This window comes from Sarcophilus harrisii, chromosome 5 (genome assembly GCF_902635505.1).
Source record: "Sarcophilus harrisii chromosome 5, mSarHar1.11, whole genome shotgun sequence".
Taxonomy (NCBI): domain Eukaryota; kingdom Metazoa; phylum Chordata; class Mammalia; order Dasyuromorphia; family Dasyuridae; genus Sarcophilus; species Sarcophilus harrisii.
The window spans coordinates 130,441,676-130,463,029 of record NC_045430.1 but is presented as its reverse complement, the minus strand read 5'-3'; the positions used below and the strand labels follow the sequence as shown (position 1 = coordinate 130,463,029).

General features: G+C 33.2%; 1 protein-coding gene across 5 annotated transcripts in view; it reads left to right on the top strand.

Moving 5' to 3' along the window:
• UPF2 (UPF2 regulator of nonsense mediated mRNA decay) overlaps window positions 1-21,354 on the top strand; it is a 181,464-nt gene continuing 160,110 nt past the window's right edge. For 4 of the 5 annotated variants that reach the window (XM_031938580.1, XM_031938581.1, XM_031938577.1 and 1 more), the window contains exons 1-4: window positions 121-241; window positions 4,859-5,238; window positions 7,794-8,573; window positions 20,068-20,228. In XM_031938580.1, coding sequence (XP_031794440.1) covers window positions 4,877-5,238; window positions 7,794-8,573; window positions 20,068-20,228 — 1,303 coding nt within the window. In that variant the 5' untranslated portion in view covers window positions 121-241; window positions 4,859-4,876. Of the gene's footprint in view, window positions 76-120; window positions 242-4,858; window positions 5,239-7,793; window positions 8,574-20,067; window positions 20,229-21,354 lie in introns of those variants that run through there. The other variant, XM_031938578.1, reaches the window with a different exon arrangement.

The following is a 21,354-nucleotide window of genomic DNA, read 5'->3' as shown; positions in this document are numbered from 1 at the left end:
CAGGCAATCACGCGGACAGCTTCTTCCTTCCACCTCCCTCCGCCCCGCCCCCACCCGCAGCTCGGGTCCGCGTTGGTGAGTGGCGGGCGGGAGGGCCAGCGGGCGGGGGGAGGGAGGGGGAGCAGAGGGGAAGGCGGGTCCTCGTCGGGGAGATAGGTGAGGGGGGGAGGGGAGAGAGGAGAGCAGGAGCGGTGGAGTTGGTGCTGGGAAACCCGGGGCTGATGTTGACAACAGGCGAGAGGTGAGTGCCGGGGACGGAACCTCTTCCCTCTCCACATTCGTCCTCAGCGCCTGAGGCAGGAGTCGCGGGGTAGAGGGAGCGAAACCTACCCTCCCAGCTCCCTGGGGCGGGCGATTGGGGGGGGGAGGGAGGGACGCGAAGGAGGCGCCTCCCCCCCTTCCATACCTTATCTCCCTGTGGGGACCGAGGAGGGGAACGGAGGCGACGGGGTCGCCCTCTCCCAGCCCCCGCCCACCGGAGGAGGGAGGGAGGGGGTGCGTGTCCCTCGTAGCTGGGGCCGGGCCGAGGGCTGGAGATGGAGAGATCCGAGGGAGTTAGGGGGCGTGGATCTGGTTGGAGAGAGAGTTGAAGGGCGATTTTCTATTTTTTGGGGGGGTGGGTAGTTGGGGGCGAGGGGCGCTTCGAGGAGTATCGGTGGCGGGGTGAGCATGAGGTGTGCAGGGAGCGTGTGAGCGGGCGGAGGTGCGTATGTCCTGGGGCCGGGCAGCCCAGGGCCACGAGTCAATCGAGGTGTTTGGGGAGAGTGGGAAAGGGACGGAAAGTTTGCCGGGACTAAGCTTGGGGATAAGTGAGAGAGAGAGAGCCGGGATCTGGGGGCTGTGCGAAACCAGCGTGGGGGTGAGACAGGGACCTGTGGAAGTGTCATTTGGGTTTCACTTCCTCCAGATCCTTTTCCCCCCTTGTCCTCCTAAGGGCCTGCACGAGACTTGTGGGCTTCGGATCTGTCACAGCAGGACCAGCTAAGTTGCCTGTCCCAGAAGAGTCCTATACTGCCTTTATCTTTTAGCATTTTTGCCCTATAGGCATTGGCCTGTGAGGGAAAAAACGTGAGCCATACGTAATAACTCTCCAGAATCGAAAGTAAATCCAATGGACTCATTCTTCTTTTTATCTATTACGGCTTTTTTCTTCTAAGTGTTGGAATTTTTGGTTAACTTAGTTTAGATCCATTCTACCTCTACAGACCCTCATGTTGCATTGCATGTTGCTGAAACTTGGCACACACACACACAGAATCCCTTTTGAATAAACTTTTAACTACTGTTATTCTTTAAAACATAAAAATTATGGTCAAAAAACTGATTTGTTAGGTATGTGTACAATAATACTCTTAGATTCTGCGAGTTTGAAAAACAAGGGTACAAAAGATAAACTACTATTCTTTTATTGATTTAGAATGTTTGTGGATTAATAATTTCATATTTTAACCTATAATCCATATATTAGTTTTTAAAAGGAAAATGATACTTTTCATGTTCGATTTATTTTTCCTAAGGAAGTAGGTAGTATGGTGTTATTGGGGGGAATGTTATCTAAGTAACAACTTCCAAAAGTTAATTGATAAAATTTTTCAAGACTTCCCTACTTATGTTTGATAATTACTTTGTTACAGCATTTTAATATTTTGAAGTGCTTTCCTCATGTAAAAATTATTATTCACATTTTACAGATAAGGAAACTCGGGCACAGAGAGGTTAAGTGACATTGCCCAGGGTTACACAACTAGCTAGTAAGTATCTCTGATCTAGGACTTGAACTCAGGTCTTCTGATTGCAGTCCAGAGCTTTTTTCATTACTTGGGGCTGCCTTCTCACAACAAATGGAATTCCTGCTTTTTCAAATACTTCATTAGAAAGAAGGTATCAAATACCTGAATCAGAGATTTCAAGGTAGAACAGTCATTTAATTCAACCCTTTCTAAGGAAACTGAGGCCCCAAGAAGTTAAGTAATATGTACACTCACACAAGTATTACAAGCACAGTGAGAAATTGAACTTGGCTTTAAAGGCTATAAATCTAATGCTTTTTCTGCTGCTCTGATCTGCCTTTGTGAATGGAGAGCTGTCAGACAATGCAATTTTATTTTCAGGATCTTTCTTTTGTTTCAGTAAAAGGATTTAACTTTTCTACCTTAATTATTTGTAATACTTATTTTAAACTTTCCCAGCATTTATACCTGATATAAGTAGTGAATTAGTATTATATCAAAAGTAATGTAGTACATAGTTGAACTTATAAGCTAAAATGTTAAAGCAATATTTAATTTGAATCAAATGGTCTTTTTTTACTTGGCTTTGAAATATGGTAGGCAAATGAGTATAGTGGAAAGAGACAAGTTCTAGTTCTCGTATGGCACCTTTCATTGATTTTAAACATCTTTTCACTTCCCTAGATCTGTCTCTTGGACTAAAATTGAAAAAGTTAGTCTAGATGATTTCCAAGATCCCTTCCAGTACAATAATACTTTGGTTAAACTTTTGTGTTTTAAAAAAAAATTCTGTAGGCCATAGGCTTATATAGATAATTGTGTTTCTAGATGAACTTTTTGTGGTAGATAAATTTGCTAATAACTCATTCTGAATATTAACTTCCAGTATTAGGATCAGTGAATGAAAATGTGGTTGTTAAATGGTTATTACATACCTACCACTGTGTTAATCCCTGAGGATATACACAAAAGCAAACTAGTTTTGAGTGGTGCTTTCCAGGCATATAGGGGATTGGTTCCATGTTTTTGAGATTAAAGATTGAAGAGACAAACTTCTTTTTCTAATACTATACAAATGTGCATAGTTTGCAAGGCTATTAAAGCATAAACCAATTTTCTTTTATAAATGCCACTGATAGAATTTATTTTTGTAATTGATACATTTTATTATTTTTTAAGAAGAAAAATAACCTCTAGAATTAATCTTTATAACTTAACATGCTAAATTTTTAATGTGTCTGTACTTTGCTCATCATCCAAAAATCGTGGTAGTTGTTCTCAAACAGATAGCAATTAGTATCTGTTGGGTGTAAAATTAGAATGAATAAATAGTAATAAACACTATGTTGCTTTTTACTTCATAGTAATAATTGATCTATAATCAGTAGATTGTGTAAATATTTCTTCATTGGTGCAGTATCAAATATGTTCTAATGCTTACAATTGTTGCCTTTGTCATCCTCTAAATCCTTAGCAGAGGATCTACCCAAAGGGTTAGAGTTAATTTCCAATCATTTGAATAGTGTAGAAACAGTAATATATTAAAAAGTATTTTGGTATGAACTAAGTGCAGCTTTTAAATAGTTTTATGTTCTCTGCTTCAGTCTAACACCCAGGTGTCAGACCATATATTTTATTGAAGCAAAGCACAAAAGTTTCTGCTAATTGAGTTTTATTTATTATAAATTTAGGAATCATATTCAGAACTTATGTTTCAGTTTAATTTCTTAGAGCCTTGAATATCGTCTGCTTTTAAAATGTCTGAGAAAGCTGGAAGTATTAAGAATTGATGACTACATTTCCAAATATTTAAATGTTATTGACTTGGTATATTTACTTTGCATGTGTATTGAAAAGAAAAAAAAACTAAAACAATAAATTATGATTCTGGATTTAGAAGACTTAGCTTTGTTAGATTATATGGACCAAGAAAATTGGAAGGAAAAGGAAAGAATGAGAAAGAAGAAACAAATATATCTGGCAGTACATTTATTTCAGGTGGCCCTCAGTAGTTGAAATAATTCACGAAGAACAAAGTTAATATTATAAGCATTTATTGGAAAGATTTTATTTGATAAACAATTTGCATTGTTCAATCTGTATTTTAAAACATTTTAAAAATTCCATTTGCCACTTTTAAGGCACATTTTAAGAAAACTTGTAATATTTTTTTCTTAAACACATCTTGGCATTCCCCCCCCCCCCATGTATATAAAAACAGGCACCTGAATTTGGCTTCCACTTTGAAGAATGGTTGCCTGGGCACTGAAAGATTGACTTGTCTAGGGTCATATAGCCATTATTTGTCCTGGGCAGAATTCACACTTAGGGTTTCCTGAAGTTTTTCTTATTTTTCCTGATTCTAAGGCTATCTCTTTATTATACCAAGCTGTTTTTCAACGTTATGAGTATATCTTATAGATAGATTTTTGCCATCACCTTATAGTCATTTCAGCCTCCTCTCCGCTTTGAAGCATTTTAAACAAATTCTGAACCCTTTTTGTGTCTTGGACACCTTCTCAATTGTTTTTAAATGTATGAAAAAATACATAGGATTACAAAGGAAAACTGTATTGAAATACAGTTACTAATACATTTTTTTAAAAAAAAAGTTCATAGATCCCAGGTTATAATCCACTGATATATAATACCAACTGGAAAAATTATTCTATTTTATGAAAAGTTTATTGTGATGCTTGGAGAAATTTGGTTTTAATGTTTTACTCAGGTGAATTTTTCTTGTAGTAGTTGTTATTATCTATTGGTCACATGAGTGAAGTAAAAGGTGGGAATCTTATAGTCTTTTCGTGGCTCTGTATAATGCTGGACAAATCATCTGTACTTTTTTCCTGGAGGTATATTGTGGGATATTGTGTAAGCTACTTTTGTCAAGGTTAATTAAATGTTTGCATGAAGAGAAATATTTTAAAACTCTGAAAAGCAGGTAAAAATAATAGTGACAGGTCAAAATTATTACTTGTGTTTTAGTTTTACATTGAGTAATATTTATTTAAAATTTTAATAGACTCATTGTAATTCCTTTTTAGGAAATAGTCATAATACAAATTGTTAAGAAAAAGGCATTATGTTGACAGACTCAAAACACTAATATTTTTGTATTTTTGCAGATTGTCCTGGATAACATAATGCCAGCTGAGCGTAAAAAGCCAGCAAATATGGAAGAAAAAGAATCTTTATTAAATAACAAAGAAAAAGAGTGCAGTGAAAGGAGATCAGTAAATAGCAGGGAAAAAACAAAAGATGATGTCAAACTTACCACTAAGAGAGATGTAGTTAAAGTGCCTGAGGATAAGAAAAAAAAGTTGGAGGAAGACAAACGAAAAAAAGAGGACAAGGAGCGAAAGAAAAAAGAGGAAGAGAAGATAAAAGCTGAGGAAGAATTAAAGAGACGAGAAGAGGAAGAAAAGAAGAAGCTTGAAGAGGAAGAGAGAAAGAAGCAAGAAGAGCGGGAGAAACGTCAGCAAGAAGAAGCAGCTGCCCAACTGAAGTAAGGAGTGTCTTATTTATTCTATATAGAATCAGAGATTCAGAACAGCAAGGGATCTTAGAGAGCAATGGACTGTAGAAATAGCATAATTGTTCACGTATGTTTTTCTAATCTTGTTTTGGGGGGAAATAGCAAGGTTTAAAGACATTAAAATGAATTTTTTTTCCCCTTAACTGTAAGCTTTGACTTCGTCTTTTGAATTGGGGCCATATTTGACAAATTACCAATTCTTATTCTCTTCTTAAGTATGAATCTATTCAGTTAATATATTCCAAGTTACAGTGAGTGAATAGTGTTTTGTATAGGACAATAAGGCGAAACTTACTATATATGACATGTGACACTGTATTCACCTCTTTTCTAATTAAAATAAATTGACTTTTTAGAGTAGTTTTCCCAGTTTCAAAATCAGTGAAAAATAAGAAAGCAAATATCTACCATATTTGGTTAGATTGTGGGGAGATATAAAATTCATACACTATAAAGGTCTCTGTTTTCAAGTTGCTTATAATAGGGGGTTAAGCCTGGGTCATTATGTTACTAATATGTGAGTATTAATTTCTAAATGGAATGCTATTGGAATTGTTAGTGGAAAGTTTGTTACAAGTTATCTTATATATAAGTGGGCACATATTACTACAGTAAAACTTTGATGAGGCAGAGTTAACCTATTTGGTTGGAGTATAGCATATATGGAGAAGTAACGTAAGATAAGCATGGGAAGTTAGGTGTTTGAAGGTCTTTGAATGTTAGGCAAAGGAAAGTGAATGGTAAGCAGTAAGGAACCCTGTAGATTTTAGAGTAAGGGACTGACATGACCAGATATTTATGCTTAACAAATGTTATCCTAATAATGCTATGGAAGTGGATAGGAGAGTAGAAAAAGCTGTTATGAAGCTATTCTAATCAGACCAATAGAAAATAATAAAAAATTCTGAACTGGGCTCATAGCTGTACAGATAGAGAGGAGAGGTTTATAGCCAGAGCTGGAATTGGCATTTGAATGGATCTTAGAACAAAGACGGGAAAAGTTAGGGGTTTACCTTGAGGTTACTAAAAGTGTCTACTTTCACTTATGAAAATCATGAAGTCATTAGGAGGAGCTGGTTTAAAGAAAAAGATGAACTTGGGTTTGGACCTGTTGTTTGAATTTCAAGTGAAATATCTAGATCTATATGTGCAGTAGGCACTTGGAAAGGTGATAAAGTAAAGCCATGGGAATGAGTGAGATTACTGGGAGAACATAGAGAAGAGGCCCAAAGACAAAACTGGGGAAGACTTAAGAGAATTCATCATGTTTGAGATTTAAGGAAGGAAGATTATCTAGTGGGAGGAGAAAGGTAGTACTAGCAGAAGCTTCCAGATTACAAATTGTAGAGAACTCTGAAACTGTTGAGGACAATTGTACACTTGTAAAACAGTTCATTTTCTGCTAATCTTTTAATTTTTCTAATTCTATAAAATAGAAACCTTTAGAACTTTTCTTGAGCAGGAAACTTAGCACTTTTTCTAAACACATCTTAGCCCCCGGACTCAATGCAGCAGTAGTTAGTCTAAGAATATTCAAAACTTAGAATCACAAGGGTTTCCTGAATTTTGTATTTCAGTTTTCTTTGTATTATTAACGGCACATAGCCATAGTTTTTCAAAAATTCTCTTGAGAGTACAAATTTCTTCAACTCATGTGAAAAACAAATTTAAAAAATTTTGTATTTAATAAGGGATGTTACCTTACGCTGTTTCACTTCTTAAGCGTATTATATGATCATAGAATTTATATCTGGAAAGGACATTAGAGATTCTCTGGTCCAAACTGCTTACTTTATAGGTGAAGAAACTGAGTCTCAGGGGTCATATGGGGACTAAATAATAGTTTATCCCTTTTTAATGACAGTATTGTATTGTTGGCTTAGCTTGTGAGTCCTCCTTTTATCCTATTTTATTGAAGATTTTTATGAATTTTTTGAAAAACACTGTTAATCCTCATTTGACAGATCTTCTACTTGGCTTGCACAGCCTTTAGGAACCTGGGAAAACCTAGCCATGAAAAGGCATTGAAATAGAACTTTGTGGAGGAAAATAGTTTTGTCGATTTTTACCAAACCTAGGCATAGAATTATAGATTAAAAAGAATTTAAAGGTTATCTAATTCAACCACTGAAACCAAGTGTTTTCCTTCAGAGATATTTTGTCTTTTAATTGTCCTTAGCTTTAACTATTATTCACTTTTCCAACTTAAGATCAATTTGAATTTAATTAAGTTTCTTACAGTGCCTTATCACCCAAAATTAATGCTATTAGCAGGTAAAAGGAATATGTTCTCTATTTGATCAAATAAGAAAATTCTCGAATTATTCAAAATAGTGAAGGTTAATATTTACATTTTTGGAAAGAATATCAACCTAAATGCAAGTGCCTTTGTTAAATAAAGCTACCATTTTATGTCAGTAATTTTTGCTTTGGCTTCTGGCCTTGAATTAAAGGAGTGTTGTTTTTATGATGTACAATTTATAAATGATTCACTCAAACATAAAATATTTTTTATTTTTATGTAGAGAGAAAGAAGAATCCCATCAACTACATCAGGAAGCATGGGAACGACATCAAGCAAGGAAGGAACTCCGAAGCAAAAACCAAAATGCACCAGACAACCGACCAGAGGAGAATTTCTTTAGCAGATTGGACTCAAGTTTGAAGAAAAATACAGCTTTTGTCAAGAAATTGAAAACTATTACAGAGCAACAGAGAGACTCCTTGTCCCATGATTTTAATGGCCTCAATTTAAGCAAATACATTGCAGAAGCTGTTGCTTCTATTGTGGAAGCTAAACTAAAAATTTCTGATGTGAACTGTGCTGTGCACTTGTGCTCTCTCTTTCACCAGCGCTATGCTGACTTCGCCCCATCTCTGCTTCAGGTTTGGAAAAAACATTTTGAAGCAAGAAAAGAGGAGAAAACTCCTAACATTACCAAACTAAGAACTGACTTGCGTTTCATTGCAGAATTGACCATAGTGGGGATTTTCACTGACAAAGAAGGTCTGTCCTTAATCTATGAACAACTGAAAAACATTATTAATGCTGACCGTGAATCCCACACTCATGTGTCTGTGGTGATTAGCTTTTGTCGGCATTGTGGGGATGATATTGCTGGATTGGTACCAAGGAAAGTGAAAGGTGCTGCAGAGAAGTTTAATTTGAGTTTTCCTCCTAGTGAAATAATCAGTCCAGAGAAGCAACAGCCTTTCCAGAACCTGTTAAAAGAATACTTTACATCTTTGACCAAACACCTGAAAAGGGACCACAGGGAGCTACAGAATATTGAGAGACAAAACAGGTGATTTTCAAATGTTTCTCAGGAATTGAGAATTTATTTTGGAGCACATACTTAATTATTAAATCACAATGTCACTGAAAAAAAAAACTTATGGAAAAGGGGATGTTTGCAGGTGATTCCTTAAAATACCAGCAAATTTTTCATATGTTATGCTTTTATTTAAGAACTGATGTTTGAATATAAAATTATAGGAGATTTTGTTTTAGAGTCTGGCGAGTATTGTGGTTTTTACTTTATGACTAATTTTTTTCCATTTCTATTCAGTTTGGAATCCCTCATTTAAATTTGGGAATAGCATTTCATTCTCTGTCACTTTAACTGTTACTTATTTGCTCTTATTTTTCTTTGTATATCCTTTTCCCTTTCTCCTAACTGCACTTGATAATATAGATTTACTTGACTTATTTATATTTTGTATTATCCATGTCAGTGTCAGATGCTGGCACAATAAAAAGGAATCTGGAGGAGAATCAGAAAATAATTGCTTAACTGAACAGAGGTAGTTCAGGTTTATGAATTTTGGACTCAGTGCCTTGACACTGATTTGAAAAACTCCTTAAATTGCTCAGCAAATTCCTTGTTGACAACTATTAGAGGAGCCTCTCAAATCCCAAGGAAATATATCCTGGAGAACCAATAGAATATAGTACTTATACCTACTGATATATACAAAAAGGTCTTTAATTTGAGTCCAGACTTCAAAATTTTAACATTGCATCAATACCCAGAGCTATAAAATATTAACAAGCTATGACCTGTGGACAGTGTAGCTACAATGATTTTTTTGGTGGGAGAGGCAAGAAAGGAGTTATCAGTGAACTGGAGAGTTTCATGCAATTGCAGTCAGATGTTATAGAGGAAGAAGGGCTTTTCCTATCTCACCATTGTTTGTAGTAGAAGGAATTATGGTTTTAAGTGGTCCTGTGAATAGACCAGGGAGTCCACTGAACTAGCACAAGAGATATAGTTGAGTGCTTTTAATGAGAAAGGGACTGCAAAAAGGAGAGCCTGGATAGAAGTTAAAGTTGTGGGCTGTCTGTAGTTGCTAAAGGAAATATAAGGTATTTTTAGAAATAAAGCTTCAATTTAATAGCCGCAGACCAGAGTTCAAATTCAACCTCTGCCACTTGCTACCCATATGAATTTAGTCAAATTGCTTTAACCAGCCTTTCAGGTCTTCAGTATCCTTACATTTAAAAAGAAGCCATTTGACTGAGTGATCTTCCAAATATTCTTTCTCACATTAATTATGATCCTATGAGCAATTGCCTTTGAACATTCAGGGCTTTTGTAGATCTTGAGAGGAAACTCAAAATGCATGTATAGATTCTTATCGTACTAAATACTTTAAATTTGAGTGACTTATTGATTGTCACATTTTATATTAATTAATTTTTTAAAATTTTAATTGATATCTTTACTTTTTTATTTCATCTCTATTGTCCATTCTATCCCCTTCATTCTTCTCCGAGGGAAGCATTCCCTATAGCAAAGAATGAAGGGGGGAGGGGAGACATTTTAACCAAACTAATGGACTTTCTAAAAAGTATAATATATGCAGTGTGTCATAGCAATAGACCTTAGCCTTTGCAAGGAAGAAGAGAAAGATACCTTCTTTCTGGTGTCAAGCTTGGTATTTATAATTTTAGAATATTGAATTTTGATTGCTTTTTTCTTTTCATATACATTGTTGTAAGTTTTTGTCTATATTATTTTTCTGGTTTTACTTAACTTCACTTTGCATGGGTTCATAGATATCTTCCCTTGCTTCCCTGTATTCATTATATTCGTGTTTTCTTACAGTGTAGTAATATTCCATTATGTTCATGTATGACAACTCAATTCAATTAGTTATTCCTCTGATTGATGGACTTTGTTTTCAGTTCTTTGATGTTACTTAAAAAAAAAAAAGTGATACTATAAATATTTTGGTGTATTTGGTACTTTTGTTTTTATCATTTATTTTTTGAGGTAAATATCTAGCAATGGAATCTCTAGGTATAAGATTATGGACATTTTGAGTTACTTTGCTTTCCAAATTTCTTTTCCTAGTGATTAGACCCATTTACAGCTCTACCAACAGTGCATTAAGGTGCCTGTCTTTCTGCAACCTCTACAGCATTGACTATTCCTCTCTTTGTCATAATTGCTATTTTATTGATTATGTTACTATTAGTGTTTTGGAGCCTTCTTTCACATAGAGATTCTCCAAATCTCTGAGAACTTGTTAATATCCTTTAACCACTCACTGATCTCTTGGATAATGACTTTTTGTCTTTTAAATTTCTGTCAGTTGTCTGTATTTTTTTGAATATCAGATCCTTATCAGCGGTAATTGCTGTATTTCGTTTAATGACAGCTTACATTTTATATTATTTTGAACCTAAATGCAAATTTTCATATTAAAGAGTGGGAGAAAATGAGGCCACATAAGCTACATAATTGATTTTTAACAATGAATAAATTCAATTTGACATATTTATTAAGTGCCTTCTATATGCAGTGTACTGTAGTTAGTGCTGAGGACACAAAAATGTTCCAGCCTTTATATAGTACTTTAAGATCTGTAAACTCCTTAACATATTTGTCATTTAATCCTTACCACAACCTTGTGAGATTGGTGCTATTATTATCCCCATTTTACATTGGAAGAACCCAGAGAAATTAAATGATTTGCCCAGAGTCACACAACTAGAGTATTTGAGGGTGAGAAAATTGGAACCAAGTTTCTAAAACTATCCACCAGAGTGCGATTGAATAAGATTTGTTATAGTTGTGTAAAGAGATGCATGGAAGATCATGTTTGGGAAAAGTTCTCATTGGGTTTCAAGTGCTGACACAATGTTTCCAAAATCCTGTGTTGCCTTATAAGTATTACTGAAGTTAGTTTTTATTTTCTAGAAGTGTGTGTGTGTGTGTGTGTGTGTGTGTAATACATATAGATATTGAATAGGAATATATGCTATTTATTCTGTTCTGATTGTGTTTGCTTTTAAATTTTTACTATCCTTTCTATTGGCATACGATGTTAATTCAGGGAAAGAAAATTGTTAAAACTGGAATAATATAACATAGGATAAAAGGGACTTATAAGTCATCCTCATCATTCCCATTAATTTTGGAAGAACTTATTACAGATTTCCTGACAAAATGGGTCATTTAATCTTTGCTTATATAACTCCATTGATAGAGAATTTGCTCCATAAAAAAATAGTCCAGTCCATCTTTGGACACTTGAAACGGACATCAGTTTTCTAGTACATCCCAGAACAAATTTCATCCTTTGTCAGAGTAATAATCCTTTAGTTTTTTTGAAGATAGCTTTTATGCCTTCTTTGTTCTCTTCCAGATCAAACATTTCCTGTTCTTCTTAGGATATGGTTTCCAGAGCTCTTATCATACTGGTTGCTTTTCCTCACCTTCCTCTTCCCCGTCCTTCACACTACCATTCATTAAAATATTCTTGGAGCTCAACACAGTATTCCAGATGTCTGTTCATCAGTGCAGACTATTATTATACCTTGTATCTTTTTGTTTTGGATTCTGGATTAATGTATTTAATTACATGAGCTGAAGCTGCAATATACTCTTCACTCATTAAAGAGTCAAAAATAAAAGCTTTTTTCCCCACACGAGCAATCTAGGTTTCTTATACCCAGAATTTGGTATGTAATTAATTTTTTTTGTAACTAAGTATAGCATTCTACACAGATTCTTCCTAAATTTAATATTGTCGGTGTGAATTCAATGCATTGTCCTGTAGCATTAACTTTGAATCTTTGGTTCTTTCTATTGTATTCATTCACCCTTCTGGTTCTATGCTACCTATAGATTTTTGTAATTACACTTTCTATGGTTGTATCCAAGACAGTAGGAAACTGGCTAGGTCCAAGGACAAAGCCTAGTGGCACTTTACCAGAGACAACTTTATGTTGATCTTAATATTCTTTGACTGTTGAATCATGTATAAATTCACAAGATGGCACTTACTCTTATCCAGCCCATATTTCATCTTGTAATACTTTTAGTTACTTTGTTCACATGGGTAGTTTAGAAGAAGAACATTAGAAAATAGATAGTATATAGCCCTTGGAATAATACTTGAGACTGTCTTCCACTTTGTATCATTGCTGTTAACTTCAGGCTGGGGATATTTTGTAGGCTAGGTCAGAATACTGGTCTATCATTTGCATTAATAAGAGTTGAATATAATTGACTAAGGACACAGTTTTCACTTTTACTGGAAAAAAATTTTTTAAGTAATTTCCGAGTAGAAAAATTTGAAATTCTCTTAATTCTGTTTTGTTAATTCAATAAATAATTCTTTCATCTCATTTTCAGCAAATATAGTAGGCCTAAATGTATTTTGTCATTTGAGTAGTTGAAATATGGGGGATTTTAATCACTACTAGGACAAAAATATCGTTGTCCTAACACAGTTAATTCATATAATTATAAAATATTTATGTTTGAAAAGATGTTGGGAGAATGTTAAAGACTATTTTTGGAAGTTATTTAAAAGAGTCTTTGAAATAATTTCTGCTTTAATATATCAAGTTTTAAAGTGAACAGTTTTAATATATTGCTATGATAATTTAATTTTGTTTAAACCAAAAACAATATCACCATCCTTTACTTTTCCTACTGACATGCTGCTAACAGAAGACATTTATTTATCACTATAGTGAAATTTCTTTTAAAATGGAGACAAAAAGGATTAGAATATTTCTGGAGAAATGAGGAAAAAGAGAACTAAAAGCAATAGGGTTGTTTTTGTTTGTTTGTTTTGTTTTTAACACTCCCTGCCTAGTTCTTTCAGAATTATTACTGTGTGTTGTACTAATTTGAGTGCACAAGGTCACAACTAAAATGAATTTTCTATCTTCTTGCCATGTTTTCTTTTTATAAAAGTTTGTCTAATCAAAGACCAACATAATATGGTTTTGGCATAATCTTCCATTTCATGTTTTTAGCTTTAATTAAGAACTGAAATTCTTATATTCTCTAATGCCAGGCTTCTTAAATTTGTTTCACTTGAGATCCTATTTGACCAAAGAAATTTTTACATGACTCCTGGTATACAGTTATATAAAATAGGTAGGCAAGTGAAACATTTACTGATAATAAATTATAATTGAAACTCCCACATTCTGAGACCCCCAAGTGAGGCTGAGCTTTAATGCCCACTCTCTGCTTTTTTTTTTCTTTATGCTTTAAGTTAGCTTTCTCTAGTACCTCTTTCACTATTCTGTCTTAATCTTTCTGTTACTTTTTTTACATATGTTATATCTATTAAGGTCTACTCTGAAGCCTCACTCTGTTTTGATGATTGTGGGTTATAGGATATAGCTCCAGCTGTTTCTATCAGATTGGAAAGGTTTCAGGTATCGGCTCATTCTAGTTACAGGGATTTAGCATAAGGTTGGCCACAGGGTGATGATTTTTGCAATCAAGAGTTTTGCAGAATCTTAAATATTTTTATCTTGTAAATTTTATTGGTAATCATGTGTATTAGTCTGAAGTCGAAGGTCTTTCATGAATCTTTCAGTGCCATTGTTTAGCTTTTTAAAAGTTTCATAAGGAATTTGCTACAAACTGTTACTTAATAAATATGATATTCTTATTAGGCCAAAACAGATCATATAGAAGAATAAACTGAACGGTTTGAATAGAATTATTTTTGTAATATATATTTGAGAATTGAGAATTTGAGAAATAGGAATTATATTGTTTATTTTAGATAGGAGGTTTATTAGAGAGAAATGAGAATAGCTCTGTTATATGCAAGTTAGCTTGCAATTCTAAAAATCACATGCTGCCTCCTCCTTGCTTGCTCTCAGATTATATAAGTTTCTTCACTGAAGTCCTAAATTGATGCCTTGTTGAGCTATGGAAATGCTACAGTCTTGAAGATTGTTCAGTGGAGTTTAAACTTTCTCAGATCCTGTAATTTTATATATAGGTTTGCTGATAGCTATTATGGAAGATCCAAGCTAGCTGAGTTTTGAGAGGCTATATTAGGGGATGCATTTTTGGGGGTATATAAACTCGTTAGTAACTTGATTATGGTATATAAGGATTGCAATCTGTGCGGCGTGATCTCTGATGAATTCAGTCATAGTCTCTTAAAATAGAAGGTGAGGTAGAAGAGGAGGTCAACTAGTGAGCATACTATATATCATAGGAAATCAGTTGACTTTGCATTTTTATTGCATGTCAAGTGAAATGGCACCAATACTGTATGACTTTACTATATATGTTATATATAGTCCTGAAAAAATTGTAATCAAGATTTAATTTATTAATTTATTAATTAATTTATTTTTAGATTGAAATTGACTTCCCTTGTACTTATAGGTATGTGTTGCCTTTGTATTCTCTAAAAATTTATTATATGTATAATTGAGAGATGCTTTGAGAGGTTTTATTTTATAGCTGAGGAAACTGAGATACAAAGAGAATAAGTGGCTTATCCAAATCTTACAGATAGCAAGAAACAAATCAAGAATTGCTCTGTACATGATTGCTGTCTTGGAAAGGGTATATTTGCTGCCTTTGTCATTCTATCCTACATTTAATTTGTCTATTCATCTTCTGTAAAAAGTCATTCAATGAGGCAATGAGTTTTATGTATGCATTTTAAAATCAAATACTTAGTAAAATAAAGTGAATTTTATTTTGAGGCCAAATATATATATGTGTGTGTATATATATATAGTTGATCAATAATATAATTAAATTCAAAAAATTGAGTAATTATTTCATTTTTACTAAAAACCAAAAAACCTCAGTAGCATTAGACCTACTACTATCATCTCCCATCACCAAAGTGTTAAGTACTTAGTGGGCACCAAGAAATGTTTATTCAGTAAATTGGAAAGCTAGATACTTTTCCAACAGCTCTTCCTTCTCAAGTGCTTTGTGTTGGCATACTTTGTCAAATGAGCCTTGTAAAGTGTTAAAAGTGCATTTAAGAAATAAAACACAATTCTCTGAGAACTGAGCACATTAGTTTTTAACTGGCTTCTCTTCAAGTTTTTTGAAGTTTGGTTTGATTGTTGATTTTAATTAATAGGAGAGCTAAGATCTGGAAAATATGTGTGACACCTAAATAAATGGAAAACTAGTTTTACTCTATTAAGGGCAAAAGGCTGAGTAAGAATTAAAAACAAGTAGACATTAAAAGAAACTTCATTTTTATCTAAAATGCTAACTTTGATTATTTTGATAAATTTGGAATCATCAACAGCTCATGCCTAAAAAATCAACAAGTAGAGTATATCTTGTCAAATTGGATATGCCTGTTATATTCCTTTATAAAGCAAGAATGTGAGAATTTTTTGAAGAAATAAAAGTTGCAGGTTGTTTTAATTTGACATATTTGATAGTTCCTTGTTTTGTTTTTTTTTTATCACTGCCTTTCATTGATTCCCTCATTTGTAACAAAGACTTAAGCAAAATGAAAAACTATCTGATAGAACGTGTGATATTCAATACCTGTAATACTCCTTTCTATTGAGAGAAGGGACATATGTTTCAATATATTTCTTAGGCCAAAATTAATCATTGCAGTTAGTTGAAGTTCTTTTTTTCTAGTATTGTTTTCATTTGTTATTGTAATTATTATGTATATTATTAATTTGGTTCTACCCTGTGTCAGTTCATACAAATGTACTTATAGTTTCTTGTGGTGAAATAGAATTCTAGTACATTTATATATCCTTGTTTGGCTAGTCTTTGCAGTGTTCAAAGAAGATATATTGACAGTTTTCTAAAGCAGAAATAATAATTGGGTATTATTACATTAAAAATAAACGATTAATTTCATCCTTATAATAGACTCTAAATTTCTGGAATTATTAAGGAAAAGTATTGTTTTTAAATTAGGATATAGAGGGTTTTTTAATTATCATTTTTAATATTACCTGTATTTCCCAAAAATATCTCTACTTTCTTTCCATCCCCAAAAACCAGTGGAATTCAAAAAATCCCCATTCAACAGTTAACTCACCTTGAAAAAGGCTAATGTTTTATGACCATAGTCCCCAGCCTCTGCAAAAAAGCAGGGGATGATATCTTCTCATATTTCTTCTCTGGGTCCATACTTGGTTATAATAGTTATGTTAGGATCCAGTTTTGATTTTGTTGTTCTTAAATGTTTTGTGTTAAAATGTCCTGACCTTTACTTAAATATTAAGAACAGTAAAAAGGTACAATTTTGGGTAGCCTAAGAAGGTAACAATTTAGTGAGTATGTGTAGTTAAAAAACAAATAAATCATGCTATCAGTAAGCTCTTTTAATTGATAAAATCATAATAATTCATAATTAACTTTAGTAGCCTAGGTTTGAAAATGAAAGAAAATTAAGCTAATAACTTTATTGAGAACACTTTGAAAACTCCAGTGATAAAAATAAGTACTTTAAAAACAAACTGCTTTTGAAAAATGCTTAGTTATGAAACATGATTTACTTTTTTTTGCTTAATTTCCTTTTTTATCACAGACATCTTATAGCACCCTTAGCTTGTATAATTAGGTTCAGCCATAGGCAAATCTTAACCACCTGTGGCAGAAATAATTTTAATATGCCTTTATATCATCTACCTCTTAGGACTGTTAATAAATGAGATAATATTTGCAAAGTCCTTTGCATAGTAAGTATATAATAGGTGATATACTGAAGTATTTATCTCCCCATTAATTTGTCTGAACTCAAGAAATACAAATTTTACTAACACAGAAGAAACCTAAGCAATACAAAAGAAAATCTTTCCCAAAAAAATCATATACTAGTATAAAGTCCATTTTAGAGGCAAAAAGAGGTTAAATCAGTTGCCATAGATCACATATCTAGTAGTGTCTGAAACTATTTGAACACAGATTTTCCTGACTCCAGGCCTGGTATTCTGCTGAGCTATCTAGCTGCTAGAAGTTGTGTTTACTGGCATATTTTTTGAGAATTTAAGGTGCGTTCATGCCACAATGAAGTATGAGAATAGGGCTTTAGAGAAGGATGAGAAGCCACGTAATATTTTTAAAAATAAATTATTGATATCCTTTGGTTTTATACCGTCTAAATTTCCCTCTGTGTCCCCTTTTCTTCCTTTCCCAGAGAACTATCCCATGCAATAATTTTTTTTTTGAAGAAAAATTGAAAGTGTAAAAACATTAAGATTAATACATCTTTGAAAATCTGAAAATATGTGAAGTGCTCTACACCTCTGGAAACCTCTTACCTTTGCCAAGTAATAGGGATGAAGACATTGTCTTCCCAGAACTCTTCTTTGTGGCTATAACTTGTTTTCTTTCTTTTTTTTTTTTTTTTAAATGATTCTATTTTTAATTTAATAAGATCTATTTTCTTCTACCTCTTTCTTCCTGTTAGAGAAAAAATAAAAATAAAATTTCTGTTACAGATAAACAGTCAAGCAAAATAAATTCTGCATTGATCATATTTTTTTTTTTGAACTCTTGAATCTTGTCACCTCTCAGTCAGAAAGAAAAAAAAGGAAGCAAGCATGTTTTAAGCATTTGATAATGGTATAGACATTTTGTTAAGTGCTTTTACAAATATTAACTCATGTTATCTCATTTACATTAGTCCTGAGAGAGAGATGCTAGTAATATCTTTTTTTATGGTTGAGGAAATTTGAAATAGGCCAAAGTCAAGTGACTTGCCTCGGGTGACATGATTAGGGTGGGTTTGAGGCCAAATTTGAACTCCAGTCAATCAGTCAGCATTTATTAAGTACCTGTGCCATTTAGAAATTTCCCCTATGTGGTATTGGTTCTCCAAAATAGTGGAGGGCTTTTGCATTGATCAGAATTGTTAAAGTTTTAAAAAAGTTGTTTTTGTATACATCGTTCATTTGGATCAGCCCTTGGTATAATATCTGGTCTGTAGTTAGTGTTTAAAAATGCCTGCTCACTTCTTGCATCATTTCATTTAAGTTGTCTCAATTTTTCCTAAAATCATCCCTTTTGTTACTCCTAACAGCACAATTATATTACATTCATAAATTTTTCAGTGATTGAAATCATTGGGCATCTACATTGTTTCTAAGGGTTTTTTTGCTCCCACAAAAATTGCTGCTGGAGAAAGCAGAGTGATGAAATGAATAGAGCTGTAGACCTGGAGTCAGGAAGATCTGAGTTCTCATACAGACACTGGTTAGATACTTAAGCAGAACTTGGACAAGCCACTAAATGTCAGTTGTCTTCAGTTTCCTCAACTATGAAATGGAGCCAGTACTAACATCTACCTGTGTTGTTGGAAGGATTAGAGGATTAAGTGAAATATAAAATATTATGTAAATACATATTATATAAATAAGCAACATAAGTGAAATAGTATATAAATATAAGGATTAATTGATATTTATATTGTTTAGGATAGTGCCTTTTAACATGGTCTGCACTTAACAGTTCCTTCTCTCTGTTCTTCCTTTTAGACTTGCTCCTTCCTTTCTTTCCTTTTTTTCCCTCCTTCCTTCTTCTTTCTTTCCTTCCTTCCTTCCTTCCATGACTTCCTTGGAGTTTGTTTCATAGTAAACATTTTAATTACTTTAGTTGCATAATTCCAAGATGTTTTTCAAATGGAAACCATGTGCCCACATTATATCTATCTTCCCACAATTTCTCCATCATTGATTTGATGGGTACAAACTGAAGCCTGATGGTTGTTTCAATTTGCATTTCTTTTAGTATTTTTCAACATTTATAGATCTACACGTAGTTTAATATAGAGTTGACTAGTATATATTATTATTAAGATGTTGAATATTTTAAGCATTCTATGGATTTAAGTTACTATGGTGGGTTTCCTCTAAAAGTTTTCATTTCTGAAATGAATTTTCTGATGAAATTGTTCTTTTGGTAATGAATTGTTTTCCTGTGACTTCGTTATTGGAGTAACACTTAGACTAAATGATTCTCTGTGGTTATTAAAATGCTTACTTTGAGTAGAACTGAGAGAACATTGTACACAGTGACATATGTCATAATATTATGTGATGATCACTTCTTGATAGACTTAGCTCTTTTCAACAATACATGATGGAAAATGTTATCCACATCCAGAGAAAGAATTTTGGAGTTTGAATGTTGAAACATTATTTTCTTTATCAGGTTGCTTGCTGTTTTAAGGAATGGGAAGGGAGAAAAATTTGGAACTCAAAACTTTGTAAAAATGAATATCGAAAACTAACTTTACATGTAATTGGAAAAAAATTTTAAAAACTTAAGTGAAAAAATTAAAATTGCTTATTCCATCATTCTTTAAGGAAATAAATATTAAGATAACATTTCTTAGCAATTTTGAATATGAAGATTGATTTTAGATTGAATCTTAAAATATTGTTACCAGTGTTTGTGATACCTAATTTTTATATCTACATTTAAATTGTCACGAATTAATTTAATTTCAGTTTTATATAAATTCTTAGTCAAACACGTTTTGATAAGTTTAACAGGCTATTTCATTCTTTATTTATAGACGTATTCTACATTCTAAAGGGGAGCTGAGTGAAGATAGACATAAGCAGTATGAAGAATTTGCTATGTCTTATCAGAAATTACTGGCAAATTCTCAGTCTTTAGCAGACCTTTTGGATGAAAATATGCCTGATCTTCCTCAGGACAAACCAACACCAGAGGGTAAGCTATCATAATAAACAAATTTTGACATCTCTTTATTACTAATTTTTCTTTAGGATTAATGGTTTATTGGCTAAGTTTTTATCTATAAATGAAAATTACCCCTAGTTTTTTTTCTTTTTCAGAGTTTTTCGTATAGTGAATAATATTAAAACTTGATACAGTTGAGAATTGATAGTATGGTATAGTGCAAAGTAAATTGGTTTGGGATTCAGGGATCTGGTTCTGGTTTCTGTGCTTTGTAATCTTGTAATCTTTGTAATCCCTTCAGACCTTATCTTCCTTATCTGTATAATAAAGGGGTTGGACTAGTTCATTGATCTATCTGAATCTTTCTGGATCACATTATAAACTCATCAATAGGCTATTTGTCTCATTTCCTAGATCTCTCAGATTCAAGATTTCTTGGCTTCAGAAAGATTTACTAATCTATCATTCTATAAATAAGGAAATTAAGATTTAGAAAGATTAAATGATCCATACTTAATTTTTTTCCTCCATTTCTTCACTGAGGAAAGATAGTACTTTGAATTACTGTCTTTCACTTGGAGAAAAGTTGTTTGTGGATCTATGCTGAAAGTTCCTCTTTGATAGTCTTTCTAAAGATCCTAGATAGGCTACTGTTAAAAATTGGCTTTTAGTATTGTTCTTAAATTTATATATTACCTGGTAACTTAATATTAATGTACCTAATATTAATGGGTAGTATTAGATACAGATGCAGGAAGAATTTAGGACATTATTAGAATTTAGGAAAAAAAACAATAGAAGAAATGTTTTGTGTGTGTGTGTGTGTGTGTGTGGTGGTGGAGGGGGTTTGTTATGGGAATTAAAAAAGAATCATGTAGTTTAGTATCAGAATGTTATTAAGTAACCTAATGGGGGTTTTCGGTCTCAAGTACAAAATAATCTACTTAAAGCTTTGATTGTTAGCTTCTCCAGACCAATTTCTGGCCTGCCTTCTTCTTGCTTTCTTTAATTCCCTGTATTCACTAATGTTTCATGGGATTTTGTAATGGTAAGTGAGGAAAGCAAAATTTAAGAATGAATGGGAAAGCTAGAAATTTTAAATACAAAGTGATGTATTTTTGTGACTTTTTGAAGACAATTGTGAAAAATGAATTTG